Source organism: Balaenoptera ricei, chromosome 6 (genome assembly GCF_028023285.1).
Source record: "Balaenoptera ricei isolate mBalRic1 chromosome 6, mBalRic1.hap2, whole genome shotgun sequence".
NCBI classification, from domain to species: Eukaryota; Metazoa; Chordata; class Mammalia; order Artiodactyla; family Balaenopteridae; genus Balaenoptera; species Balaenoptera ricei.
The window spans coordinates 8005139-8031500 of NC_082644.1; the positions used below are offsets into that span (position 1 = coordinate 8005139).

Below are 26362 nucleotides of genomic sequence, written 5' to 3' on the forward strand. Positions count from 1 at the left end.
ACTCCAGGTGACTTACGTTCACGGTGGTTTGAGGAACGCCTTATAGCAGTGGTTCCCAAGCTGGTCTCCTGACCAGCAGCATTTGTGTCACCAGGGAACTTGTTAAAAATGCAGGTTTAGGGGCACCTCCCCAGATCCACTGAGAAAGCATGGTCCTAGCAATCTGGAACCTTCAAGCAGTTCACTAAAGTTTAAGAACCAGCCTTAGAGCTCTGTTTCCAAAACTAAGAATAACCTAGGGCTTCCCTGGTGGTTAAGAATACGCCTGCCAATGCAGGGGACACGGGTTTGAGCCCTGGTCCGGGAAGATCCCACATCCGGTGGAGCAACTAAGCCCGTGCGTCACAAGTACTGAAGCCCATGCTCCCTAGAGCCCATGCTCCACGACAAGAGAAGCCAACGCAATGAGAAGCCCACACGTAGCAACGAAGACCCAATGCAGCCGAAAATAAACTTTAAAAAAAGAATAACCTAGAATGCCTGTTAATTAGCAAATGTCTAGCCACCCCTCCTCCTCCCCCTACACCCCCAGCCGCAGAGAAGGGGCTCAGTAGATAGAAGAGTGGGGCTTCCAGGTAGTTGTTTCCCAGGGCAGGGTGTGGGTGTGTGTGCAGGTCTCAGCTAGGGCTCCAGAAAGTTCCCCAAATGGGGTTAGGCTCTGTTAAGTTTCTTGATTTAAAGCCCTGGATTCAGATGGGTCAGATATTCCTCTGAGGAAGACTTAAAATCCCCCACCGTGAGCAGGAGTCACGTACACTATGCCAAGGATGCTGTACATTTAATTACTTACCTTCAAAGTGTGGAGGAGACGGTGGGATTGCCAGATTCAGCAAATAAAAATACAGGATGCCAAATCAGATCTGAATTTCAGAAGTCATTTTTTAGTATAAATATGTCCTGTGCAGTATTTGGGACATAATTATACTAAAAAACCAGTTTATCCAAAATTCAAGTTTAACTGGGTATCCTGTATTATCTGGCAATTGCATTATAGAAAACATTTAGAAGGGAAATGTTCTTCCAAAGGAGTGGGCATGCGAGCTAAGACCTTTATAGCTTTACAGCTGGGAGGGACCTAAAAGATCATACAAACCACCAGAAGCTCAGAAAGCCCCACAGCCCACGGCTGAGCCAGAAGAGAAGCTTCCAACGCATCCACCTCAGACCAAGGCTCCTTCCGCCCGGTTGTCCCGTGTCCTACGTGAACTTCAGCAGAATAGATTTCAACACACAAATCTTAACACCTACCTTGGAATCGCAAACCAAGTTCTGATGCTTAAATTACTCACTGCCGAGTCTGGCTTAGAGCTGTGCTCTAAGTGGTAAGTGACTTTGGCTTCAATGTCACTGGTGACTGGTTCATCCAGGACTGAGTCTCGAACCAAAACAGTCCATGGTCAGACGGCAGCAGCGGCCCCACACGAGAAGAATCAGTGTAGGTACGTGTGTCACAGTGCAAACCCAACGTTACTGCTGGAACATAGCTCCTTCAGTGACTAAGTCACAACACAGAGAGCTGCAGCAAAAGAGGACTGCCTATACACTACACACCAAGAGCACAGCTTCGGGAAAGTACTTAACACCCTGCGACGGATTCTCAGCCTGAGGGGCTTTTTCAAACACCCCCTCTGAGCTGAGACTCTCAGGGAGTCAGTGGGTGGGCACAGCCCAAACCTCGGGGATGCTGGAGGGAAGAGGAAGGTGGACCACCGTGCTGGGGGAACTGGGCTGAGTGCCACTTGGCTTTCAAGCCAATCACCTGAAAACATCTTCCGCCTTTCTTGAGAAACAAACAGAAAAAAACCCCAAAGCTGAAAATACCCTCCGAATGCAATAAAATTTCTGAATGCAGCTAAGAGAATTAGCTAGAAGTAGAGCAGGCTGGCGGAGGTGATGGCCTTGCTCCCTTCCCGGCAGGCACAGCGCGGGGTGGGGATGCCAGGTCCCTGCTTCCCGGTGGCAGCAGTGGCCACCGTCCCTCAACCAGTAACTCCAGCCTGGAGTTCCGCACCTGCCACGCTCATCAGGCTTCAAGTGAACTGCCCTTGACAAATGCCGAGTAATTCAGTTCTTTATTATAAAAATCTCAGAAACGTCAGCCTTAACTGGAAACCAACCTGCTACGATGGGGCCAAAGGCAATCCTGAAACCTAAACTCCCTTTAAATGAGGAAATAATGCTAACCCCACCCAGAACTTACTTCCTAGCCTTCACGTGCAGAAGACAGTCTGCATCCTTAGGAAACAAGGGAATATTCCTAGAACTCTAAACATTTGCATCTACTACATTCAAGTCCACTGAAGAAAACAAAAGGATGAGAAAAACAGGAACAGAACAGAAAGAAAATGCACTTCACTTTCTACTAGGATAGGTATTCAAAGGTTGCTTCAAATTAAATACATTCAATTATAATTCTAGCCCGTATTCACACTAAGTATGATCTCTCTGCAGGCCCGGATGCAGCCCTGACTGTGACCCACAGCAGTGGACGCTCAGCCCTCAGTCACCCTGCCCAGGTGGGCACAGGTGAACACAGGCGGCCGAGGCTGAAGTGTCCTTTCCCTTTAAGCTTATCTTCACCGCATGTCACAGTTTCTAAAGGTCCAGGCCCACAGAGTTCTTTGAGGGATTAAAGCAGGAGGGAAAAGGGGGGAAGCCCACATCCGTCCCTGAAGAGAAGGTCAGCCCACCTCCCAGGTTGTCCAATCTCCCGCCCAAGCCCAGTCAGTGCTCTCCGGTCTGAACACAGCCCTCTGTGACCTGGGACAGGGCGCTCAGATACTGCCAGCTCAGGGCCACCAGGAGCATGACAAACGACAGGGAAATGGGTGAGTAGTGGCTCCGAGAGATGAGCTGACAGTTGGGAAGATTCTGTGTCCTGATCGTGGAGATGATCTGCCTTGTTTTAGCAGAACATGGGTCGGAGTTGGGGATTCTGTGATAAATCTGTGGAAGGAAGAGAAGAAAATAGTAAGTCCTGGGAACTTTATAAACATCTGTGTTCACTTCTTACTACAACCTGAAACAGCTAGGCATTTTATGCCCATTTTACCAATGAGAAAAACTGAGGCTCAGAGAACACAGAAGTAATAACCCAAAGTCACTCCACTAATAAGGCAGGATGTCAGCGGGGCCTGTGTGATCCCACGGGCCATCCCGGAGCAGCAGGGTGGCCCCCAAGAGCCCCACCCTCGGAACCTCGCAGAGCCACTGACGTCCACGTTGCTTGCTGAGGCTACAGCAGAGCCACACGGAGGAGGGAAACACACTGCACAGACCGGGCATGGGCACTCGGGAGAACGAGATGGGCTCAGAGGTGTGCGCGGCAGGCGAGAACAAAGCAGGGCCCCCGAGAGTCGCCCCGGAGGCCTCCCCGTCCCCGCACACCCTCCCCTCCCAAAGCTCCAGAATCCCTGCTGAACCCAGGCCTCCTCCCCACACCTGCAAACGCTGCTCCTGCTTAGGTTAGGCCCTCGCATCGGAGCTTTACCAGCCTCCAAATCGAGCTCCTGCCTCTGTGCTTGAACCCTAAAATCCACTCATCTGCCCCACCACGCGTCACCAAAGAGACCTACAAGCCCCTCTACGTGGCAGCCTTGGGGGCTCCCCACCCCCGGCCGGGCAAGGCCTGAGCTCCCGAGCGTGCCCCTGGCCCTGCCCAGGCCCCCGCGCACGCCAGTGACAGCTGCCTGCGATCGTCTTCCCTGTGCGACGCTGCCGCTTCCGTTCCCTCCCCGCTCACACCGTTCCCGCTGCCCCCGGGAACGCTCCTCCCACGTGCCGTCACCGGGCGGAGTCCCACCTCCACCCAAGTCTCGGCCTAGGCAGCTGTCTTCTACGGCACCCGGCCCGCATGCCCAGGTCAGGCCGAGGGCCCCCTCGGGTATATACTACCCCCCGTCGCCCACGCCGGGCCACCATCTGCGCGTCTCCCTAAATAGACCAAAGGCCTGAAGGCACCGCGGCTTCCTTGCCTTTCCATCTCCAGCCCAGCCCTGCGCCCAGCACACAGCAGGCCCTCGATCAACGTTTCCTGCCTCAAACCAACCAACCCAGAGGTCACTAACGAGGGAAGCGACAGGGACCTGAGCCCAGACGGAGGCAAAGCGGATGAAGAGGACGGAGCAGGCATTTATAAAATTATTATCTTCAATTTTCCATTACACAATGGGTATGTTTTTCCCACAAACGTTGTCTTATATTCTTGCCCCCCTCACCCTAAAAAGCACAGCTACAATTTAATGTAGCGAGGAAATAAAAGAACACGCTGACAGGAATACGCCAATGACATCTAACATCTAACACGATGAAGCACAGCTACAGAGAGAAGACCACATGGGGATGAAACTATAATTTCTTCTCAAAAATTTTAGATGATGGAATTAGGCTTATAAAAATAGGCAAAACAAAAATAAAGAAATCAGGGCTTCCCTGGTGGCGAAGTGGTTGAGAATCTGCCTGCCAATGCAGGGGACACGGGTTCGAGCCCTGGTCTGGGAAGATCCCACATGCCGCAGAGCAACTGGGCCCGTGAGCCACAACTACTGAGCCTGCGCGTCTGGAGCCTGTGCTCCGCAACAAGAGAGGCCGCGATAGTGAGAGGCCCGCGCACCGCGATGAAGAGTGGCCCCCGCTCGCTGCAACTAGAGAGAGCCCTCGCACAGAAACGAAGACCCAACACAGCCAAAAATAAATAAATAAATAAATTAAAAAAAAAAAAAAAAAAAATTCCCTTACATTATTCCCCCTCACTTTGTCTTTATAAGCCTATACATATAAACGTACAAACCGTCACATATTAATACATATATTAATGTAATAATGATATACTGGTGTAGTTCCTTTTATACCTCTTGCTACGCCCATATAAGCCTCTATACAAACACAAAATGTCATAAAGATGTATTATATATTATATGTACTATATATGATTATATATAATGTACAACTATATATGATTCTATATTATCCATATCAAATTATACACACAATTTTATTTAAAAATTAGGTTACAAACATATTGTTCTATAATTTGACTTCCTTCGCTCACACAATTTTTTATGGACATTTTTTAATGCTAGAACCCACAAAATAATGTCATTCTTTTTTTAAACACAAGCTGCATAGTATGAATGTACTACAATTTAATCAATTCACTCCCAACGAGGCATGAGGACAAAATGCTCCAATAAGCACTGCTGCACATTTTCTGGTTATTTTTTGTAGGTAAAGTTCCAGAAGTGCTCGGTCAGAGGGTAATGCACACAAAATTGTGACAAGTATGAAAGCATAACGAGAACAGCCAGGACGTGGAGATCCCGGAGGTGGGTTAGGGAGAACAGCCTCCAGATTACCTGGATTCCACGATTAGGTGAAAGGTAATGTCATCAGACAACAAAAAGAAGTTAATGACCAAGGCCTGAGCTGGAGCCATCAGGTCAGGCGTGAGGAGCACGTGGTGGGGGAAGAAGGAAGCCACGGCAGCAGATGAGGCAGCCGGAGAGCCCTTACGTGGTGAGAAAACACGAAAATCAAGAACGAACCCCAGCAAACACCAGCACCAGGAGCCAGAGGACAAAGGAGCGGGCAGAGGGGTTAAGAGATTGAACTGGGGTCAAGTGTCACAGAAGCCAAAAAAGGAAAGGGCTTCAAGGAGAGAGACCCACAGTGTCAAATGATACAGTGGGATCTGTGAAGAGTAAAGAAAGTGCTCGTGAGATTTGTGTGCTGGGGGGGTCATCAAATCACTTCGGTAAGAAAAGTTCTAATGACAAAGGTAGGAAACAAAAGTTACAATGAAGTAGGCTGAGAAAAAAAAAAGGGAATCAATACCATTAAGAACACCTGCCCTGGGACTTCCCTGGTGGTGCAGTGGTTAAGACTCAGCGCTCCCAATGCAGGGGGCCCAGGTTCAGTACCTGGTCCGGGAACTAGATCCCACGTGCATGCCACAACTAAGAGTTCGCATGCCACAACTAAGGGGCCCTTGAGCCCAATTAAGGAGCCCACCTGCCGCAACTAAGACCCAACGCAACCAATTAAATAAATAAATAAATATTAAAAAAAAGAAGAAGAAGAAGAACACCTGCCCTTTCAAGAAGCTTAGCTGTGAAGGAAAGGAGAAGCGGGGAGGCAGAGAGAGCTGAAGCCCAGGAGGAGTTAGGATGTGCCCGCTGTCTGCAGGGACTGACCTGAGCACAGATATACACCGAGAGGCAGGGGCGGGGGAGAAAGGCGGAGGAGCTCAGGCAAGAGGGCAGGAGGGAAAGAGTGCTTAGATGGGGGTCAGGACACAGACAAAAGTGCAGCGAGTTCAGACATCCAATCCCAAGTTCACAGCATCCAATCCCAAGTTCACAGCATCCAATCCTGAGTTCACAGCATCCACACCCAAATTCACAGCATCCAATTCCGCACTTGCTCACAGGGTTAAATGCACAGTTGGCTGAGAACGAGGTGGGGAGCTAGAGCCGTGCTCTTCAAACTGTGTTCACAGGCGCCACCTGGGCATCCTGCTATGGGCACATTCTGACTCAAGGACTGAAACGCTCACACGCCGGCAGGGGACACAGAAGCCGGGCGGAGGACCACACTCTGAGTCACAAGGACCCACAGGGACTGAGAGAACGGCGCCGTTCTAGACCGACCACAGCCAAAAGGGAAGCTCCAGCCGCTTGAAAAAGTTGGCCCTTGCCAAGGAATCATCTTCGGCAGAGAAGGAAATCAAAGTTTCTGGCTGTTTGCCTGAGCATTTGCTTCTGTCCCAGAATAGCTGGTTGAGCTTCTCACCAGCTGCCAGGTAGCCAAACTGGTTTCCAGCTGAGGCTGCGCCAGAGGATGAGGGCCTGAGGAGCAGCTCCCCCTGCTCAGAGGATCCGGCCTTCGCTCCACCTCGTCCTTTACACCTTAGAGTTGCAAGAGGAGAACTCTGAAGTCCCCTGCAGGTGCGTTACAGCTACAACCAGGGACCTGAGGGGTAAATGTCTTCCCGTCTTACTGCAAAGGACAGACATGCTCAGTGAGGAGACACAGGAGTAGAGTTAACCTCTGGCCACCAGCAAAATGCCTGACAACCTGGGGACTTCATACAAAAAGCCTTCATTTGAAACTGTATTGACAAAATGTCCTTGGGCTCCCCTGGTGGCGCAGTGGTTAACAATCCGCCTGCCAATGCAAGGGACACGGGTTCGAGCCCAGGTCCGGGAAGATCCCACATGCCACGGAGCAACTAAGCCTGTGCGCCACAACTACTGAGCCTGCGCTCTAGAGCCCGAGAGCCACAACTACTGAGCCCGCGTGCCACAACTACTGAAGCCTGTGCGCCACAACAAGAGAAGCCACCACAATGAGAAGCCCGTGCACTGCAACGAAGAGTAGCCCCCGCTCGCCGCAACTAGAGAAAGCCCACGCGCAGCAACGAAGACCAAATGCAGCCAAAAAAAAAAAAAAAAGTCTTTAAGGCTGATATTAAAACCATTATCACTTTCTATTACTTGAGACTTAGAAATTTTCAGTTTTTTGAGTCAAATCAACTTATTAGTATTTCCTCCAAAATACCCTGAGTTTCACTAGAGTAGCTTTATATACTTTAAAAAAATATATTCATTCATTTATTTGGCTGCGCCGGGTCTTAGTTGCGGCGTGTGGGATCTTCGTTGCCACGTGTGGGATCTTCGCTGCAGCATGCAGGATCTTTTGGTTGCGGCATGCGTGTGGGATCTAGTTCCCTGACCAGGGATCGAACCCGGGCTCCCTGGATTGGGACCGTGGAGTCTTAACCACTGGACCACCAGGGAAGTCCCTAGAGTAATTTTAAACAAAATAATTCATGCCCTAGATCAGAGGTCAGCAAACTTTTCCTTAAAGGTCCAAGAAAGTATTTTCAGCTTTGTGGGCCCCCTCTGTTACAGCCACTCAGCTCTGCTGCTGCAGAGCCCTGAGAAGCCACAGACAATACGGAAACAAATGGGCATGGCTATGTCCTAATAAAAAGGCATTTACAAAATCAGGGGGTCAGCCAGCCCTGCCCTAAATCAAACTGTGAATCACAACTGTAGTCTGCCCAGCCCTGCCCTAAATCAAACTGTGAATCACAACTAGGATTTAATTCCAGTAGTGAAGGAAAATACCTAATAAAGTCTGAAGTTTAATATAGTAATGGAACTGCCTACCACAGTTTTTAAAACATTGTTTTCTAAAATCAGTGATCAGAATAAAACTGCAAAACTAAAATTGCTGTGAACTACAAACCATATAGAATGTTTCTAATTTACATAAAATGGAGAAACAGTGCCTAAAAAAGGCACTGTTCTGTTTAGAAAGGGTAATTCAAGCCCTTAGAATCGTGGTGAACAGTGTAGGCTCTGAAGTCAGCCAGACCTGGGTCCAAACTCTGGCCCCAGCCATGGGGTTAGGGCCTCAAACTTCCCTGACATTAATAGTATCCACCTATTTGGCTGCTATGCCAAGCACAGAGTATGCCCCAAATAAGTGCTGGCTAAACAGTGAACCCCAATTTCCCGAGTCTTCTCAGTAGCAGTTTTTTGGTCAATGGCTGAACATATTCATCTAGTCAGTAAAAGAAGTTTAGGATTTTTAAAAAATCTGATTTTTCTCTTACACCTTCTATAGGTGCCTCAGGCAGAAATGCTGAGGTGCAAAACTTGGCAGGTGCAAGACAGGGAGGAAATACAAGGAGAAGGTGCAATATGCGATGGCAATCAGAGGAAAGAGTTGTTCTGTAGAATTCTGTTCAGATGAAACTGCTGTTACAAATCTCGTCCCTGTCAAAGCATAACCCGGGGTCTGGAGGCATCAGAAAACCAGGGGCAGCAGTGACCCGTGGGAGGGGGAGCCTGTGTTTTCATCTACTTCTGCAGGATTTCAATCTTCAGTAAGAACCAACCTAAGGATCTCGGGTGTCTACACACCAGACGGCAGGAGCCACTCACACCCCAGCCTGACAACCAAAAATGTCTCCACACATTGCCAAGTGTCCCCCAGGGGAGGGGGAAGCCAAGTCACCTCCATCTGAGAAGCCCTGCTCCAGGGCCTGGCGAGTAGAGTTCTAGCCTCTAAGAAAAAGTTCTTTTGAACCGAGTCATGTATTACACCCTCCAGAGTTGGGAGATTGGACTAGAACAAGTACGTTCTGTTTTACAGGATGGTTTGGGCATCTGAAATGAGATCTGCATTAGAAAATTTAGAAATAGTTGCAGCTTGATGGTTTTCCTTTGCTAAATTCCCTATGATGGTTTCTCAATTGAGGTCCCTGCCACAGTGGAAAGTACTGGACCGGGTGTCGGGAGTGCGGCCTGGGGTCCCGGATCCACTCAGTCAGACGCTGCGTCAGCAGCCAGAGCCTCGGATTCACACGCCTCAGCCGTGAGACAAGAAGCCTGGCTGGCCTCTAACTTCATCTTCCAGCTCAGAAAATGTGATTCTCCTGGGAGCGCCATCCTAAGGCCTGGCTTCCTCTATCCCCTCTGACCAGGGTACCGGGCAGCGCCCAACAGTCGGCTCTCTGTGCCTATTCTTCCAAATAAAGGACACCAACCCGTCCAACACCAAGGCCGTAACACTGTGAGCTGTTAAGATCATCTAATATCCAAATATGAAACGTTTAAAGAGTGATATTATTAAATGAAAGCCCACCTCTTCCATGTACTGGTGTATTATAGCTTTTACAGCTGGCATGTTGGTGGCATCCATCATCAGGGTGACTGCTTGCCCTTTTCGTATCTTCACCACCCCTTTGAATACCTGCTGATTATTATAACAGGCAGCCAAAGTGGCAATGGCCATGACCTACAGATAATGAGAGAGAGCGAAAACACTAATTCATCTCATTTCATGAAACGAAGTGAGAAATTGCACTGTAAGCGATCATCATGAGAAGGGAAGAGAACCTTCAGGAGAAAGTGCCAAAGGGCTAAGATGCAACTAACCAAGAGAAAATACCCATAAACAAAGCATGTCAAGACTTCTCCCTTTCCCACGTTTCCGCTTCTCAGCAAAACACAGAATCAACTGCCCTTTGCAGTCTTGAATAATTCTATAGTTTAGTCACGATATTTCCTTTTTATTTGGAAAAAACAAACACAAGCCAATGTAACATTTTCCATGCTGGGGCAATGGGTTATTAGATCTGAAAAATAGATATTCCAAAAAAATATCTGGAAAGTTTCTTCTATTTTGTTTTTTTCTCCCTATTTTTCCTACAATGAACATAATCATTATACATTAAAAAAAAAAGTAGCATGGGGGTGGCAGGGGACAAAAGAAAGGGGGCCGTGTAGTTTCCAATGCTCAAAGGTAAATTATTTCTAGGACAGATGGAAACCTAAGTCTGGCATAAAGAGTTTAGTTCCATCAACTGGTCAGATTGGTCATTGGAACAAGACGAAACCAAGTTTCCAAATCAGTTAAATCTTATAACTTTCTTCATTTTATTTGAGTTAAAACGGAAATAACTGGTAAAGGCATTTAAAAAGTGTAAGCTCCTAGGTCCACAGGATCAGGTTCTGTTATCCCAAGATCTGGGAAAAGGACAGCCAAAATTAGGTGCTTAAATAAGACTTTTTAGTAACAGCTTCACCTGTGTTTCACCCAGCACTCCTCATAAATCTGACTCAAAGCCCTAGATTTAACTGTGAGGATAAGCATCAAACTAACTCGTTCAGGGAAAAAAGGGTTCTAGAAGGTTCTGGAAAGCAGCAGGCTTAACCTCAAGGTTGACCTGAGTGTGATGGCCATGGGGCAGAGGGGAGGTGTTGTGAACGTGCCTGCCCGTGGCAGAAGAAAATACGCTAGAGTCATTTTTTTAAGGAACCACATTCCTGAATACACAGACCAAAACAGCCCACACGTTCCAGGCAGGCCATGCCGAGCACAGCACCCCGACCCCTCGGCCTCCCCGGTCCACACCTGTGGAATAGCACAGAAGTTGAATATGCTCTGGTTTCTAAGTCGTGAAAGGTAAGTGATGACGTCAGGGATGTGGTGCAGCGTGCTGGCTATGAGCTCATTCAGGCACTGCACGGCCAAGTCCACGTTCTCTGGCTTGGCAAAGTCACCCAGCTTGTTCACATACTTGCTCCAAGCCTAGGCAGATAAGAAGATCGAAAGACAAGTCAGCACATGCGCAGGGGAACAGTGTACAAGTCACATGAAAGGATCTTTGTGTGTAAGAACTATGATATACAAAGCCTTTCTTAGCTGCTGCCTCATCTTTCACCAAGACCAAGTCCGTTTTAACCTCTATGCAATGTCTATTATGACTACAATCAAGATCTAATCATAATCAAGAGTAAGTTAAGTATTTGGGCAAGTGTCCCTTTGGGACAATTAGTGCAGCATGCACTGAGCAATACTTTGATGACCTCAGGCCAAAAAGAGCCCTCCTGTTATTTGCAAGTCATTGGTCTATTCCTGAAAAAATAACCAGCTATAACAAAATCAGCTACAACGGCACTGCAAGCTAAACATTAAACATTCTCAAGACGGCCAAGGCCTCAAAATAATTAATGATTAACATTACATTCCCAGTTCTGATAAGAACACTGCTGAACAAGCGTATCTGGGGAAATGAGCTGAGTCTCTACTGTAAGAACATTACCTCCTTGACCTTAGTGACCTGAAAATGAAATAACAGCCTCAACTCCAACAACAGAATTGGTTTGATGATCTTTAATAGTATTTAGAGGATTCTCTGAAGCTAGCAAATAATTTACTTTTATCCTTGGGTATTCTTTATACACTCCCCAAAATAAATGACTAGGCCTAAAAGGACTAAGAGATTCTATGGAAAGTCACATTTGTTATCCATTCTTAATTTGCACCTAAACCCACTTAGACTGCTGGTACTAGATCGTCCTGCAGAACCTGGAGAAAAACGTTAACGAGCGCCTACGTATTCCATCCACCAGCTTCAACAGTTACTGACACTTGGCCAATCTTGTTCCAGCTATACGGCCCCAGTCCCAAAATTATTTTAAATTAAAGCCCTAATATATCATTTTATCCACAAATACTTCATTATTAATATCTAAAAGACTAGGAACCTTTCTTGTACATATATCTTATCACAACTAAAAGTTAATGATAAATATTTAATACAAATTATCCAATTAGCAGTCGTATTAGCCCACTGTCTAATTATTTTTCCACTTGGTTTCTTCCAGTAAGTACCTAAACAAGATTCAAATGTTGCATCTGGTTGATGTCACACAGGTCTCGCTGCTCAGTTTTTATTTCACCCCTCAATGTGGGCCCAATCCTGGAAGAGAATCCTGACTGGTCTGTGTCCACGTCCAGTTCAAGGGGGCCAATGCACTCCAGCTCCTCCAGGCTTTCCCATGGCCCCCGTGGACTCGCCCACAGCCAGAGAAGGAACACCCATTCCTGTTTCACCTGCTCTTCTCAAATGGGTCCATCCCACAGTCTACTCCTGCTCTCAGGTCTGAGACACCCTGTAGCCACCTTGGCTTTGTCCTGCACAGGTTTTGCAGGTTTTGTTTTCGGAGCTGGTGTTTTGTCTGCACCCATTTGTGTTTTGGAGTTCCTGGGGATGCTTTGTCACTTGTGCTTCTGGACATGCTATCCATTGTTTTGGGTACATCTGTTTCAGTTTTTTGGTTGAGTTTTTTTCTTTTTTTTGGTGAGAATCTGGGAAAATCCAAACACTATGATGCTGCCACCATCACAGTTTTGCAAAATCCAAAATTCCAGCTAATAAATGCAGGAAGGATGACAGAATTAAGATAGCACTATTTAGCACCTCCACTGATAATGGATCTAGGCAGTGACCACCAAGGAGGAGAAAAAGAACCCATAACGTATACGGAAAAGAAAAGTAAGTTATGATTAGATTTTCAACAGCCAGTCTTAAAGCAGGAGAACATGGAGTAACACATTTAAGAAACTCGAAAATGTGAGCTAAAAACTTTATATCCAGAAAAAGTGACCTTGAAGCATAAAGGACAAACTATTACCAACATGTATAAACATAGGGAAGTATTGTTCTTTTTTTTCTTCAAAATTCATAAATATTAATGGACCACCCTGGTGGTGCAGTGGTTAAGAATCCACCTGCCAATGCAGGCGACATGGGTTCAAGCCCTAGTCCGAGAAGACCCCACATGCCACGGAGCAACTAAGCCCGTGCGCCACAACTACTGAGCCTGCGCTCTAGAGCCCGCGAGCCACAGCTTTCTCTAGTTGCAGTGAGTGGAGGCTACTCTTCGTTGCAGTGTGTGGGCTTCTCGTTGCGGTGGCTTCTCTTGTTGTGGAGCACAGGCTCTAGGCGTGCAGGCTTCAGTAGTTGTGGCATGTGGGCTCAGTAGTTGTGGTAGTAGTTTTAGATTTAAAACTAAATACATACGACGACCACTCCGAGAGCAATGACCGCCCCGAGTGCCCAAGTGTGCTCTGGAGGCACCACTTCCCATTAACAGAAAGCTCAGGCTTCTTCAAGAACTGGGTGAGCCCAAATCCCAGTCAAAAAATGTACAAAATGAGCTTGGAACATCTTGACATACCAAATGGCAAGGCAGCTATCAAAGACTATTAGGGTCCCATCAAGGGGACTCAGGAGCCACTTGAACCTCTTTCTACAACTCTTAGTAGATGGAGCTAGAATTTTCTAAGAGAAACGATATCATGAGTTCATACTGATATTTCCAATCCAGTTTAGGATCTCTGGAGTTTTTGCTTAACTTCAGTGTTTTCTATCTTTTCAACTTTTATTTTAGACTGAAAATCTTGCTTCCTAATGATATGAACAAAATTATCTATTTTCTTTATGCTGTAAAGTTTCTATAATAGTTTCAATATTATTCACAACATAATTACTGAAAACTTTATTCCTTTCTGGTTCATCCTTCCATTTGAACTACACATACTGCTACACACCTTGCTTTTTTCACTTAGTAATACAACCTGGAGCTCACTCCACAGTACGATCGCTCCTTTGGTGCTCCACCGCGTGGATAGACCATAGTTCATTCACTCCGTCCTGTACGGACGGACATCTGAGTCGTTTATAAACTGTAACTATTACAAACAATGGCTGCGGTCAGTAACCTCCCACAGCTGTCACTGGCCAAGCTTACGCTCACCCCCCACATGGGAGCACCCATTTCCCCAGCATGGCTTACGGCTTATCAAACTTCCAACATTTTGCCAATCTGATGCAGGAAATGGTATCTCAGGATCGTTTTTTGTTGTTGTTAAGCTGCTTGAACTGACATTTACTAAGCACTCTGTGCTAGGAGTTTTTCTCATTTTATTCACACCACTGCCTGGTGGTATAAACTATTCTATCGTATAGAAGAGTGGGGAGTGAAGCACGTGCAGGGATGCAGAGCCTCGTCTGAAAGGCAGTGTGGTTTCCTGGACAGGCACCGGGCTGCAACCCAGGAGACAGAAGCTTCCCTTCTGGGAGTCCTGAGATGAGCCCCTTCCCTTCTCTGAGCCTTGGTGTCAAAGGCGGGGTTGTCAAGAGCTGTTTCTCGACCTCGACCTCACTGCACACCACAGTCACCTGGGAGGCTTGAAAACCTGTGATGTCTGAGGTCAGGGGAGGTTTAATGTGAATTTCACCTATCAGGAGTAAGGTTGATCACCTTCCCAGATGTTTAAGGATCATTTGCATTTTTCTTTCTGTGAACTACCTGTTCTTATCCCTTTAGCCATTTTTTCTGTGCAGTTGGTCTTTTACTTAACTTTTGGCAGTTCTTTTAATATTAGGAATATTAACTCTTTATCTGCAGTATAAATTCCAAATATTTTTTTCCACCTTCTCACCTGCCTTTTTTCACCTTAAAAGCACTTGGTTCTAGGAAACCATTTTTTTTTAAATAAATAAATAAATTTATTTATTTATTTTTGGCTGCATTGGGTCTTCATTGTTGTGCATGGGCTTTCTCTAGTTGCAGCGAGCAGGGGCTACTCTTGGTTGCGGTGCGTGGGCTTCTCCTTGCGGTGGCTTCTCTTGTTGCGGAGCACGGGCTCTAAAGCACAGGTTCAGTAGTTGTGGCGCACGGGCTTAGTTGCTCCGCGGCATGTGGGGTCTTCCCAGACCAGGGCTCAAACCCGTGTCCCCTGCACTGGCAGGCGGATTCTTAACCACTGCGTCACCAGGGAAGTCCCTAGGATATCATTTTATGGATTAAAACAAAAGGTAAATGCTGGAGTAAAATCAGGAGATAGTCATAAGATTTCCTAGCTTTCCTTCTGAATAAAATCAATGTCAGGGGCTTCCCTGGGGGCGCAGTGGTTGAGAATCTGCCTGCCAATGCAGGGGACGCATTGGTCTGGGAAGATCCCACATGCCGCGGAGCAGCTGGGCCCGTGAGCCACAACTACTGAGCCTGCGCGTCTGGAGCCTGTGCCCCGCAACAAGAGAGGCCGCGATAGTGAGAGGCCCGCGCACTGCGATGAGGAGTGGCCCCCGCTCGCCGCAACTAGAGAAAGCCCTCGCACAGAAACGAAGACCCAACACAGCCAAAAATAAAAAAATTAATTAATTAATTTAAAAAAAAAATCAATGTCAAAGCCCTTCCTTTCCCTGTCCATTTTAAATTAAGTCAAAGATCCACTCTTGTCTCTGATAATGAACATCTGTAGTGGGTGCCCATCTGGTGCCCCTTCTTGCCACCGAGTCCTTCTTTCTTGGGGGAAATCCATTCTACATGTGTGGGCAGACATACTCCAGGTCTAGACTGAGTGCTCAACGCTCTGGCTACTAACTGTTTAAGGGATGGGCATAGGAACCAAGCCTGTGAGTGAGTCATGGGACGTTATACCCACCAGTGGACAAAGCCTGTCCAAGAGGAAAGGGGACAGAGCCTTATTACACAGTCTGAATCCCTGGGTGCAGCCCGTCCCCCTGAAGCAATCTAAATCCTAACCTCGTCTACACCGTCTCCTATGCTGTCTAAGGGAGCCTGATTTGTGTTTCTGTCACTTGCAACCAGAAGGGTTTAATGTTTTGTTGTCAGAGAGCATTCAAAATTATTTCTCCCCAAATCCCCTGAACCTATTACCTCTTGAGGCCAAAACTCTCTTCCTTCTCGCTGGTCTTCCAGATAATCACGGATGATGTTTGTTTTCTGCAGAAACAGGCCCATAGAGTTGGCAAGCTCTGTGTCTTCACCAATTAAGGGATCTTCTAACTCTGAGGCCGAGAACAGACGAGAAAGGCCAATTCCCACCAGCCCAGCAACATAGTGACAGTACTGTAAAAGATGATTTTTAAAGTACTTTAATAATGAAACTTTTACTAAAACAGAAATGCCAGAGATCATTAGCTACAAAAAACCAGGTTCCAAAAAGAATGTAAAAGATCTCATTTTGCTTAAAAAAACCACATTATACACCATGTACATGTAAGGAGTATAAAACATTCCAAGAAGGATATGCACAAAAGACTTAACAAAAGTGATCTCTGGCTCATGTGATGTTTCTATTTTTTTTATTTTATTTTTTTTTACTGTATTTTCTATATCTGTACAATGCACATACACTGCTTCTAGAATAAAAGGTTATTGAAAAAATAAACTAGTACAGTAAATTTTTGATATCCCAAATTGGGAGTGAACGCCATGAGGGAATAAGGAATATTCTAACAGAAACTAGAATACTAAGTAGAATTTAATCTTGAAGACATTTTAAGATCTTGCAGTGTCTCAAAATCCTCATTATGTAAAAGAACGTAGTGGTAGTACCTTGTTTTTTTTTAAATAACAAGGATGTGTTTTATTTATTTATTTTTAAAATATACTTTCCTAAGTTATTCACTCTTTTTTTTTTTAATTTTTAGTTAATTAATTTATTTAGGCTGCACTGGGTCTTAGTTGCGACACTCGGGATCTTCAGTTGTGGCACGCAGGATCTTTGGTTGCGGCATGCATGTGGGATCTAGCTCCCTGACCAGAGTTCGAACCCAGGTCCCCTGAAGTGGGAGCATGGAGTCTTACCCACTGGACCACCAGGGAAGTCCCCAAGGATGTGTTTTAAGCATGCTGCATATTCGGTCCTCACAAACATCTTCTGAGGCACGTTCAATAATTATCACCATTGTGCAGATGCAGAAACTGAGGCACAGAGACGTCACTTAACTTGCACAAGATCACTCATCTGGTAAGTCAGAGGCCAGGGATTCTCAGCCAAGCCGTATGGCTTCAGAGGCAGGGTTTAACAACTTTGCTAAAACTCTGCCTTTCTCTCAAATGAAATCTGAGTAAATGTAAATCTTAATTGTCAAAGAAGTTTTTTTCTATACAAGTGGTTTGTCAAAGCTGTCCTCCCCGGAGAAGAGTATTCCAAGACAACTCAATGGAATACTCTTTGTTTTTAAATTGAAATACAGTTGATTTACAATACTGTATTACTCAAAGCAATACGTTTATAAAATGAATGTGTCCATTAGACAACTTAAGAAGTGAAGAGGAGTTAAAGAAGGTACCCTCTGCAGCAGAGTTAGGCAAAGACCAGAGTAGAGAGTGTCTCTGGTTGAAAGTAATACAGGGCTTCCCTGGTGGTGCAGTGGTTAAGAATCCGCCTTCCAATGCAGGGGACAAGGGTTCGAGCCCTGGTCTGGAAAGATCCCACATGCCGCGGAGCAACTAAGCCCGTGCACCACAACTACTGAGCCTGCGTGCTACGGCTACTGAAGCCCGCACACCTAGAGCCTGTGCTGTGCAACAAGAAGCCACTGCAATGAGAAGCCCGCGCACCACAACGAAGAGTAGCCCCCGCTCGCCGCCAACTAGAGAAAGCCCGCGTGCAGCAACAAAGACCCAACGCAGCCAAAAATAAATTAATTATTTTAAAAAAGGAAAGTAATACAAAGTCACAGACTAATCAAGAGGTACGATGAAATGATAGGAAAAGCACTTGAAATATGTTCTAGGAGAGGAAGGATCTGGAAAGAGTAAAGATATGCTGAAATCAGAGAGAAAGCAGCTGTGGACAACAAATTTTTAAAAGACTTACTAGAAATTAATAAAAGCATTACATATTACATTACAACACCCACATTGCTGTCCAAGGAAAAGTATATTTTATGTTAAGATAACAGTTCTTTGGGTAGAAATACTCCTAGAATGGAGGTATTCATTTTCCTCTAAAGTTGAAGGAAAAGAAAAATCTTTACAAGTATTCAGTTTTATCTGATCAGAACTTCTATTCAACAGCCTATAATTAAGTTTCCTGAATAGATCTGCACAGCAGAAAGGGAAGTTACTGTGCTGATAACGAGCGCTGGTTTGTGGCCAGGAGTTTTGGCTTTAACTTTAAATTCATAAACCGATATTCTAGCAGCAGCCCCACTCACGCCAACTTGTGGAGCATAAACCACCAGTTCCAAAGATGCTGTCATCAAGTTTTGAGTCGTGAACAATGAAGGGGCCAGACCTTGGACCTACACTCACTCCATGAATATGCTGTAGCATCTCTTTTGGGATCCTAACCTAAACACTATTAGAGACACAAAATATGTACATAATTTAGACGTTTAAAATGTCTCTGCTTCCACTGAGGTGACGAGTAAGCCTCACAGAGGCCATTCCTATGGAAAATGGGCAAGACCCCCTCCCCTCCTATCTTGTATTTGGAGTCAAGTTTAGTCCCCATAGTCAATTACGTCACTTTGTCCAGAGAAGCACGCTCTCCCCAACCCCTGGCCAACGTCCTTCACAGCTGCTGGTCAGGGATAACCTCTGGTCAAATGAAAGCCAGTGTAATTTTATCTGCCACATCATCTGCTCTCACAGCCCTTTCCAGCTGCTCTGTCCCTAGAGGAAAACAACCTGGGCCCCCCAGGGGCTCCTGCAGTGTACCTCCACGTATGTGCATCCACAAGCACCGTAAAAAGAGGTAGGCGGATGTCAAGAAACCTGGAACCTCTCGCATCGTCTTATTTCTATGAAAAGATGACGGGGAAGGAGGAGTGGGTATTAGAAAGGCACTCACTCCTCAGCGTAATGCAACTATGATCCAAGTTAGTGCCTTGGGATCCTCGTGAACCGTTTTGTTTCTGAGGAAACAGACACAGAATATAATTTAACAGTCTGATACCTACTCCTAAGTAAATGGGGCCAAGGTGGCACTGAATTTAAAAGTAAGCTCGTGGGGACTCCCTGGTGGTCCAGTGGCTAAGACTCTGCGCTCCCAATGCAGGGGGCTTGAGCTCGATCCCTGGTTGGGGAACTAGATCCCGCATGCCACAACTAAAGACCCAGCATGCCGCAAGTAAGACCCAGCACAGCCTAAATAAAGAAATGTTAAAAACAAAAAGAAACCCAAATTTCATTTAAAAAAAAGTAAGCTTGTGTTATGAAGGAACTGGAAATGACTCAGAAACACACACGCGTGCTCAGTAAAGAAAAATAGAAGACACATTTTTTTTTTTTTTTTAAATTTTGTTTTAAAGAATTTCACTTTATTTATTTATTTATTTATTTATTTTTGGCTGTGTTGGGTCATTGTTTCTGTGCGAGGGCTTTCTCTAGTTGCGGCAAGCGGGGGCTACTCTTCATCGCGGTGCGCGGGCCTCTCACTATCGCAGCCTCTCGTTGCGGAGCACAGGCTCCAGACGCGCAGGCTCAGTAGTTGTGGCACACGGGCTTAGTTGCTCCGCAGCATGTGGGATCTTCCCAGACCAGGGCTCAAACCCGTGTCCCCTGCATTGGCAGGCAGATTCTCAACCACTGCGCCGCCAGGGAAGCCCCGACACATTTTAAGATGTGAAAACTACCGATGTCTCTATGTTACATGCAATAATTTGGTCACTAACCTCAAATTTCACAGCAAGTCAGAGACACTTTCATCAGCTTGATGTTTGCACCTCTGGGACGAGTTATATCTGCTTTGGCCTAACTCAGTGGTCCCCAACCTTTCTGGCACCAGGGACCGGTTTCATGGAAGACAGTTTTTCCACGGACAGAGTGGGGGGGTTGTGGGGGATGGCTCAGGCGGTAATGCGAGCGATGGAGAGCAGAAGATGAGGTTTCGCTCGCTCGCCCGCCGCTCACTTCCTGCTGTGCGGCCCGGTTCCTAACAGGCTGCGGACCGATACCGGTCCACGGCCCAGGGGTTGGGGATCCCTGGCCTAAGTTGACGATAAGCTCCCCAGAGCAAGGATTATTCCAGGTATGACTACACGTAAGCCCCTATTAAGTGTTTATGTAGAGACACTACAGCTGGGCTGTGAAACCCCCCCTTGTCCCTCGGCCCGAATGTCATGGTGAGCACTGCCAGTTCATCAGTGCCACTCACACCGACAGTGCTCCACAGGGACACTAACCTTGTCCCACTCCCGTTCAGACGTCACACGCTTATCCAAAAACTCTGCCATCCCAAATCCCATCTTCCGGCAAATGTCAACAATCACTGTTTGGTATTTCTCAGCCAGATTTCGAAACTCCAGGGAGATCTGAAACGGAGGTCATAAAAAACAGAAAATATGAAATACGTTATTAAAACTGGGAACCAACAGGGTACCTACAGATCATAAAGCAAAGCAACAACAGAACTCCTTAGGGAAGACTCCCAAACGATCCAGCTATAAGTCTAACATCTAGGTTATGCTAGCTTTCTACATATTGAATAATAAGTTCGGCAAATCTCATAAATATTAAAATAGAAGGGTACAGAAATGCTAAAGTTTCTAGACTCAAAAGAAGATTCAGGGAATTCCCTGGCGGTCCAGGGGTTAGGACTCCGAGCTCTCACTGCTGAGGGCCCGGGTTCGACGCCTGGTCAGGGAACTAAGATCCCACAAGCCTTGGGGCGCGGCCCAAAAAAAAAAACCAAAAAAAAAAAAGAAGATTCATAGTCTTATCATACGCTCATCTTCCCACCTAATGAGAAATGAGATACTTTAACATAAAACTGGACATAAGTGTAATAAGCATTTTAGGAAGAATGGCTCATTTTCAGATAAGCCTCATGATAATGAAGATTCATTTGTGCAAACACGTCTTGGGTGCTTCCTATGCAACAAGCAGTGTTGTGGGCACTGGGACGCACAGCCGGGAGATGACCAGAAACTCCGCCCCCAGAGCCTATGTTCTAGCAAGGAGACCAGCCAACCACTGTCTATCCCCAGTTCCCGAATTCATGCCATGAAGCTACAGTGTCTCCCTACTATAAGGCTACACGTTCTAATTCCTTAAACAACTCAGTTCAGTTCAATCTGCGGCAGGCTATCCAACATTTTTTTTCATAGTCCAAGCTTTAATGTTGAAAAGTACTACTGATGTTTTTAAAAGTCACTGCTACTGTACAAGTATCTTGCTTAAGTTCAAAGAAGTGTCTGTAGGTTATCAAAATAAAATACACTGGGTTGGCCAAAAAGTTCGTTCGGGTTTTTCATCCCATCTTACGGAAAAACCAGAACGAACTTCTGGGCCAACCCAATAAAACACCATGAAACTTCTCAAATAATATGCCATCAACACACAATACTGAAAACAGTGAATAGACTTTGCTAAGCTTCCGAAGTGTGAGAAGTACCTGGTCTATGTTTACAGAAAGGTTAGAAAAACTCCCTCAGGAAACACCTAAATTTAAGGACCTGAGGGAAAACCCAGAGGGCTGCAAGGCACTGAAGGGGTTCAGAAGCCTAAGATCCTTTAGGATTATTCTGATGAACATCAACTGTTAAACCCTCAAATTCCATAAAACCAATCTGATCTCTCCAGAACTGTTCTCTACAGAACAGCTGTTCCAAGACAAAGCCAAAAGGTAATTCCCACGTGGACTGAAGCAAACGAACACCTCTACCAAAGGTCATTTGAATCCCTGAATCTCCCGAGGACCTGGTCTTTCAACAGATCCCAGGCTGGGTCAGTTCTATTTATAAGAGGGGAAAGGCCAGCCAGCTGGGGGAGGAGCAGCTTAGGCTTGAAAACAAAGGCTCCAAAATAAACACTTCACTGCTGGATGTGAACCAACTTCAACTCTTCGGTACTTACTACATCATTATATAATTCAAAACATGAAAACAAAAATATCTAGGGAGGAGTGACCATGAAGAGCTCTCCGTTCTCCCAGAAACCTGAGGGAGGGTGGGGAGGGAGGGGTCCGACTCCCCCAGGCAGCTCTGCCCGCGAGGTCAGCCAGGAGGGGCTTTTCCTTGTCCCTCCACGGAATTCTGTTTCCCAGCTACAGTACACTTCTAGGTCCCGGGGTCACTCTCTAGTGATTCCAAGTACGAGAAGGAAGGACACCACGGGGAGTCCACTGGTACAATGGAGAAAGAAAGGCCAGCCCCAAAGCAGGGGCAAGGGGAGCATGTACACAGAAATCTCCCTGAGTATAAACCTTGGGATGTTATGGTCAAAACACTGGGTGGGGCTTCCCTGGTGGCTCAGTGGATAAGAACCCACCTGCCAATGCAGGGGACATGGGTTAGAGCCCTGGTCCGGGAAGATCCCACAGGCTGTAGAGCCACTAAGCCCGTGCGCCACAACTACTGAGCCCACGAGCCACAACTACTGAGCCTGCGTGCCTAGAGCCTGTGCTCCGCAACAAGAGAAGCCACCACAATGAGAAGCCCGCGAACCACAACGAAGAGTAGCCCCCGTGTGCCACAGCCAGAGAAAGCCCGCGCGCAGCAATAAAGACCCAACACAGCCCAAAAAAAAAAAAAAAAAACCACCAAAACACTGGGTGATGCTACCTTCACCTATATGCAAAATTTTATTTTTAAACATTTTTTAAAGGGCCAGTAGAGTGTGCCAGGGATTAAGCACAAGGGTTCTGGATGTAGGCCTTCTGTGTTTGAATCCTGGTTCTGCCACTTAACTTCACAGGTGATTTCAGGCAAGGGGTTTAAATCTCTCTGTCTCAATTTCCTTATCTATACACACGTGATTAACAGTGTATCACATCCACTACATGTTAAAACTATATTAATATTAAATAAAGCACATGATAAACCAATAATGAAATACATTTCGTAACTCATAGCTCAATAAATGTACGCTATTATTGCCATTATCATTTAAAAGTAACCCCTTCTTATTTCTCAAGCTGTGTTTGGAGGTAGAGTTCTAAGACTACCAGTCTCCACTAGTACCAGGTGAAAAAGATGTACTCTAATTTAACCCATAATATACAGTGAGTGTTCTAGAAAGCTTAGTATCAACTAATGAGCACTGAAGCCTTATTACAGCCCCAGGTCCCATGTCAACGCTGACCGGAGGCAGGCTTCAGCCGCTTCACTCGGTTAGAAGGCCCCATGGAGGCTCAGCCCCACCTTCCACCGGGCCTGGGGCAAGAGCACAACGGTGGCCACACACCATGTGGCTCAAAATCTTAAACCATCAAGCGAGCTAGTAACTTACCAAGTGTAGTATGTTCTCTTCTCCCGCCCTGACAAACATACCTTCACAACCACCTGGAAGACTCGGGTGTGAATTTAAAATTCTTGGTCCCTCAGGCTTCTGTTCCAAAATTAAATAGTGCAGAGACTGCCAGGAGGAGGAATCTCACACTCGTGTGTAAGGACACCCCAGACAGCAGGGTCAAGCTTCACCCACGACCCTCCTGAAGAGCCGCCCTCGGGCCACGGGGCACGGTCACTGGTGCACAGCCCACCCTGGAGGAGACGGGCCCCAGGAAACGGACTGCAAGCCGGTGTGTGTGGGGTGTCTCAGGGAACTGGGGGCACGCAATCCCAGACCCCCAGAAGATGGTCTACAAGGGGAGCTGCACAAGCTCGGGGCAGGCATGCTCCCACGGCCCCCCTTGAGGGTGAGGTGGCCCAGAGGGGGCCCCTCTAAAGTGAGGGGCAGGAAGGGACTTCCCTGGCGGTCCAGTGGTTACGACTCTGGGCTCCCACTGCAGGGGGCACAGGTTCAAACCCTGGTTGGGGAACTAAGATCCCGCATGCCGCACTGAGCGGCCAAAAAGAAAAAAAAGATGGACTTAAAACAATAAATAAGTAAAGTGAGGGGAGGGGGAAGGGCCCTTCTTGCCCCCATCTGAGAGCAGTGCTGTGTGAGGGAGGCCCTCGCCCCAAACCCACAGTACACCTAACCCTCGGCAACCGGTTCACCCTTCAAACTGGAGCTGCTGGGACAGGCCAGCACACACACAAAGCGCTCCTGAAGGGGAGGTAGGAGGCGTCTCCACACACTCCGCTCTCAAGCTGAACCACAGACGGACAGGACCGCCAATGCAAGTGTCTTAAAATTACACTTTCACAAAACACACAGCTTCGCGTATTTCATAATCACAAGGATGTAAATGGTTAACAACAGCAAAGTAGCGATGCCTGCACTTTCTGTCCCCTTCACTCCACAGGACCAAGTCTCTGCTTCTGAGAGCGTCGCCTGTGCGCTGACCGTACGATCCAGTACAGCAAAAGAAGGATTTAGTCTTCACCTTGAACCATTCCAGAACAAAGTGTCATTTTTATAAAGAAACAGACTCAGGTTTCATACGCACATTAGAATACTGTCTGAAAATTTACTAGCTATACCTCCGAAATTATTTTGGCATTTATTTTCATATTCTTTCATTTTTGTTGAGTGGATAGGGCCGCCTTGATTTTTAAAATACATGTGACATTTATCCCATGACCAGAAATTGTTTGTTATGAAGATTCAAGTAGTTTGGGAGACTGCTTTTGTTTTCGGAGGCTCCAGCTAGAACAATGTATGATTTTTTTTTTTAAGTGAGAACACACTTCAATTACAAGTGGGATGTTACCCTGTTTGCGGCACTTTCTCTGCATTGGCAGAGTTTCAAAAGCTCACCGGTAAATGGCCACAGATTCCCAAGCAGACGCCTCCTGCTCTGGTCTTGTGAGAGGGTGTCCCGTGAGAACCAATCACCAGCACCTTCCCTATGTGAGAGCTCTATTTCCTTCCCTAACTCTTCTCCAGATTTTTCTCTTTTCTTCTTTTGTATTGTACTATAAGAACTCCACCTAATTTTTCTTCACAGCCCTTTTCTCTTGGTTTGTATGGTACTGTATTTTGTTTTTGGCTTTGACACTGAAGGTGTGATCTCAGTAATTTGAAACAGCCCTTGCTCCGAAGGAGTCCTTCTCAAACATTCTTCCGTAATGGTTGGATTCCTCCCCTCCCCGCTGAAGAATATAGATTTGTTTCAATAGTAAGGGAGCCACTTAAGGACTATTCTTCCCCTCAAATTCTGGCAACTGTGTACAAAAAGAAGGGCTCCTTTGGGCTCTTAGGGAACATGAGACTTTGCTAAATCAAACCTTTATTTATAAGGTAAGGAAGAACCACTTATTTATGTGATAAGACATGCAAATCCCAGAAGAGTAGGACCTAGTCACATGCACAAGAGAAATTTGTGGGTTCTAAAGCTCAAGATTTTAATTAGAACCCACTTTACTCCAACTGAGTGGACTAAATACCTAATACTTATAGAACACTATTCTAAGTACTCTACATGTATGAACTCATTCAGGCCTCGCAGCTCTAACTTTACAAATGAGGAAACTGAGGCACAAGGAAGTTAAGGGGTGTGTCCAGGCTCACACAGCTGCGGGTGGCGGAGATCATCCTGCTTCAGTCCTCAGCTCAGCTGCAAAGAGCCCGCACCCTACCCCACAGCTGCCACCCATCATGAGCTGCACAGCACGCCACCAGATTCAGGGTGCCCCAGAGGCCAGCAGTGCGACACACCTAGGCTGCGTTCTCGGGTGCACTGGCTGGAGAACCCATCTTTCACGACACTGGCACTGGAGTGCTCTCTCCACAGGAAGGAAGGCTGGACTTCCCAACAACATCCCGGTAATGACAGTAGCAGCTAACACCTAAGAGCTCCACCTACGTTAACTCTTTCCATCCTCACAACCACACTAGGAGGCAGGGACCATTATTCTCTCTGTCTTACCGATGAAGAAACAGAGGCACAGGCAGGCTATGTAACGCAGCACCAGTTAATGAGTGGGAGCATGGGGCCACCAACCCAGGCAGTCTGGCTTGAGACGCACCATTGCCACATTATGCTACACTGCCCTGAGACTGCTGGTTTTGCAGTTCCCTCCAGGCACACGGGCCAGCTGACGGCCACCCCACCAATCATGCGCACGACTGCGTCCCGTTAGTCCCGCTACCGTTGGAAAGTCCTCCAGGACTTGTCGGTCCTTCTCCTTGCTCTCCGTGAACCGCCAGTCGGGCTCATAAAGGTACGAGTGGAAGTTGTGTAACAGCGGGACCTTTCTTTCTATACTGATGGTCATGTCATCTTCCAGAGTGTCCAGGGCTCGGAGAACCAGATAAAATATGCATACTGCATGGCTGTAAGAAAGGAATAACAATCAATACACTGGAACAAACATTCAAAGATATTTGTTTTAAAATCACATCTCATT

At 46.6% G+C, this 26362-nt stretch overlaps 1 protein-coding gene across 3 annotated transcripts in view; it reads right to left on the reverse strand.

Moving 5' to 3' along the window:
• Positions 1-2053: 2053 nt before the first annotated feature.
• FDFT1 (farnesyl-diphosphate farnesyltransferase 1) overlaps positions 2054-26362 on the reverse strand; it is a 35928-nt gene continuing 11619 nt past the window's right edge. For 2 of the 3 annotated variants that reach the window (XM_059926784.1, XM_059926783.1), the window contains 6 exons: positions 26105-26288; positions 20309-20437; positions 16047-16238; positions 10927-11103; positions 9655-9807; positions 2054-2946 (listed from right to left, as the gene is read on the reverse strand). In XM_059926784.1, coding sequence (XP_059782767.1) covers positions 2725-2946; positions 9655-9807; positions 10927-11103; positions 16047-16238; positions 20309-20437; positions 26105-26288 — 1057 coding nt within the window. In that variant the 3' untranslated portion in view covers positions 2054-2724. The remainder of the gene's footprint in view (positions 2947-9654; positions 9808-10926; positions 11104-16046; positions 16239-20308; positions 20438-26104; positions 26289-26362) is intronic. The other variant, XM_059926785.1, reaches the window with a different exon arrangement.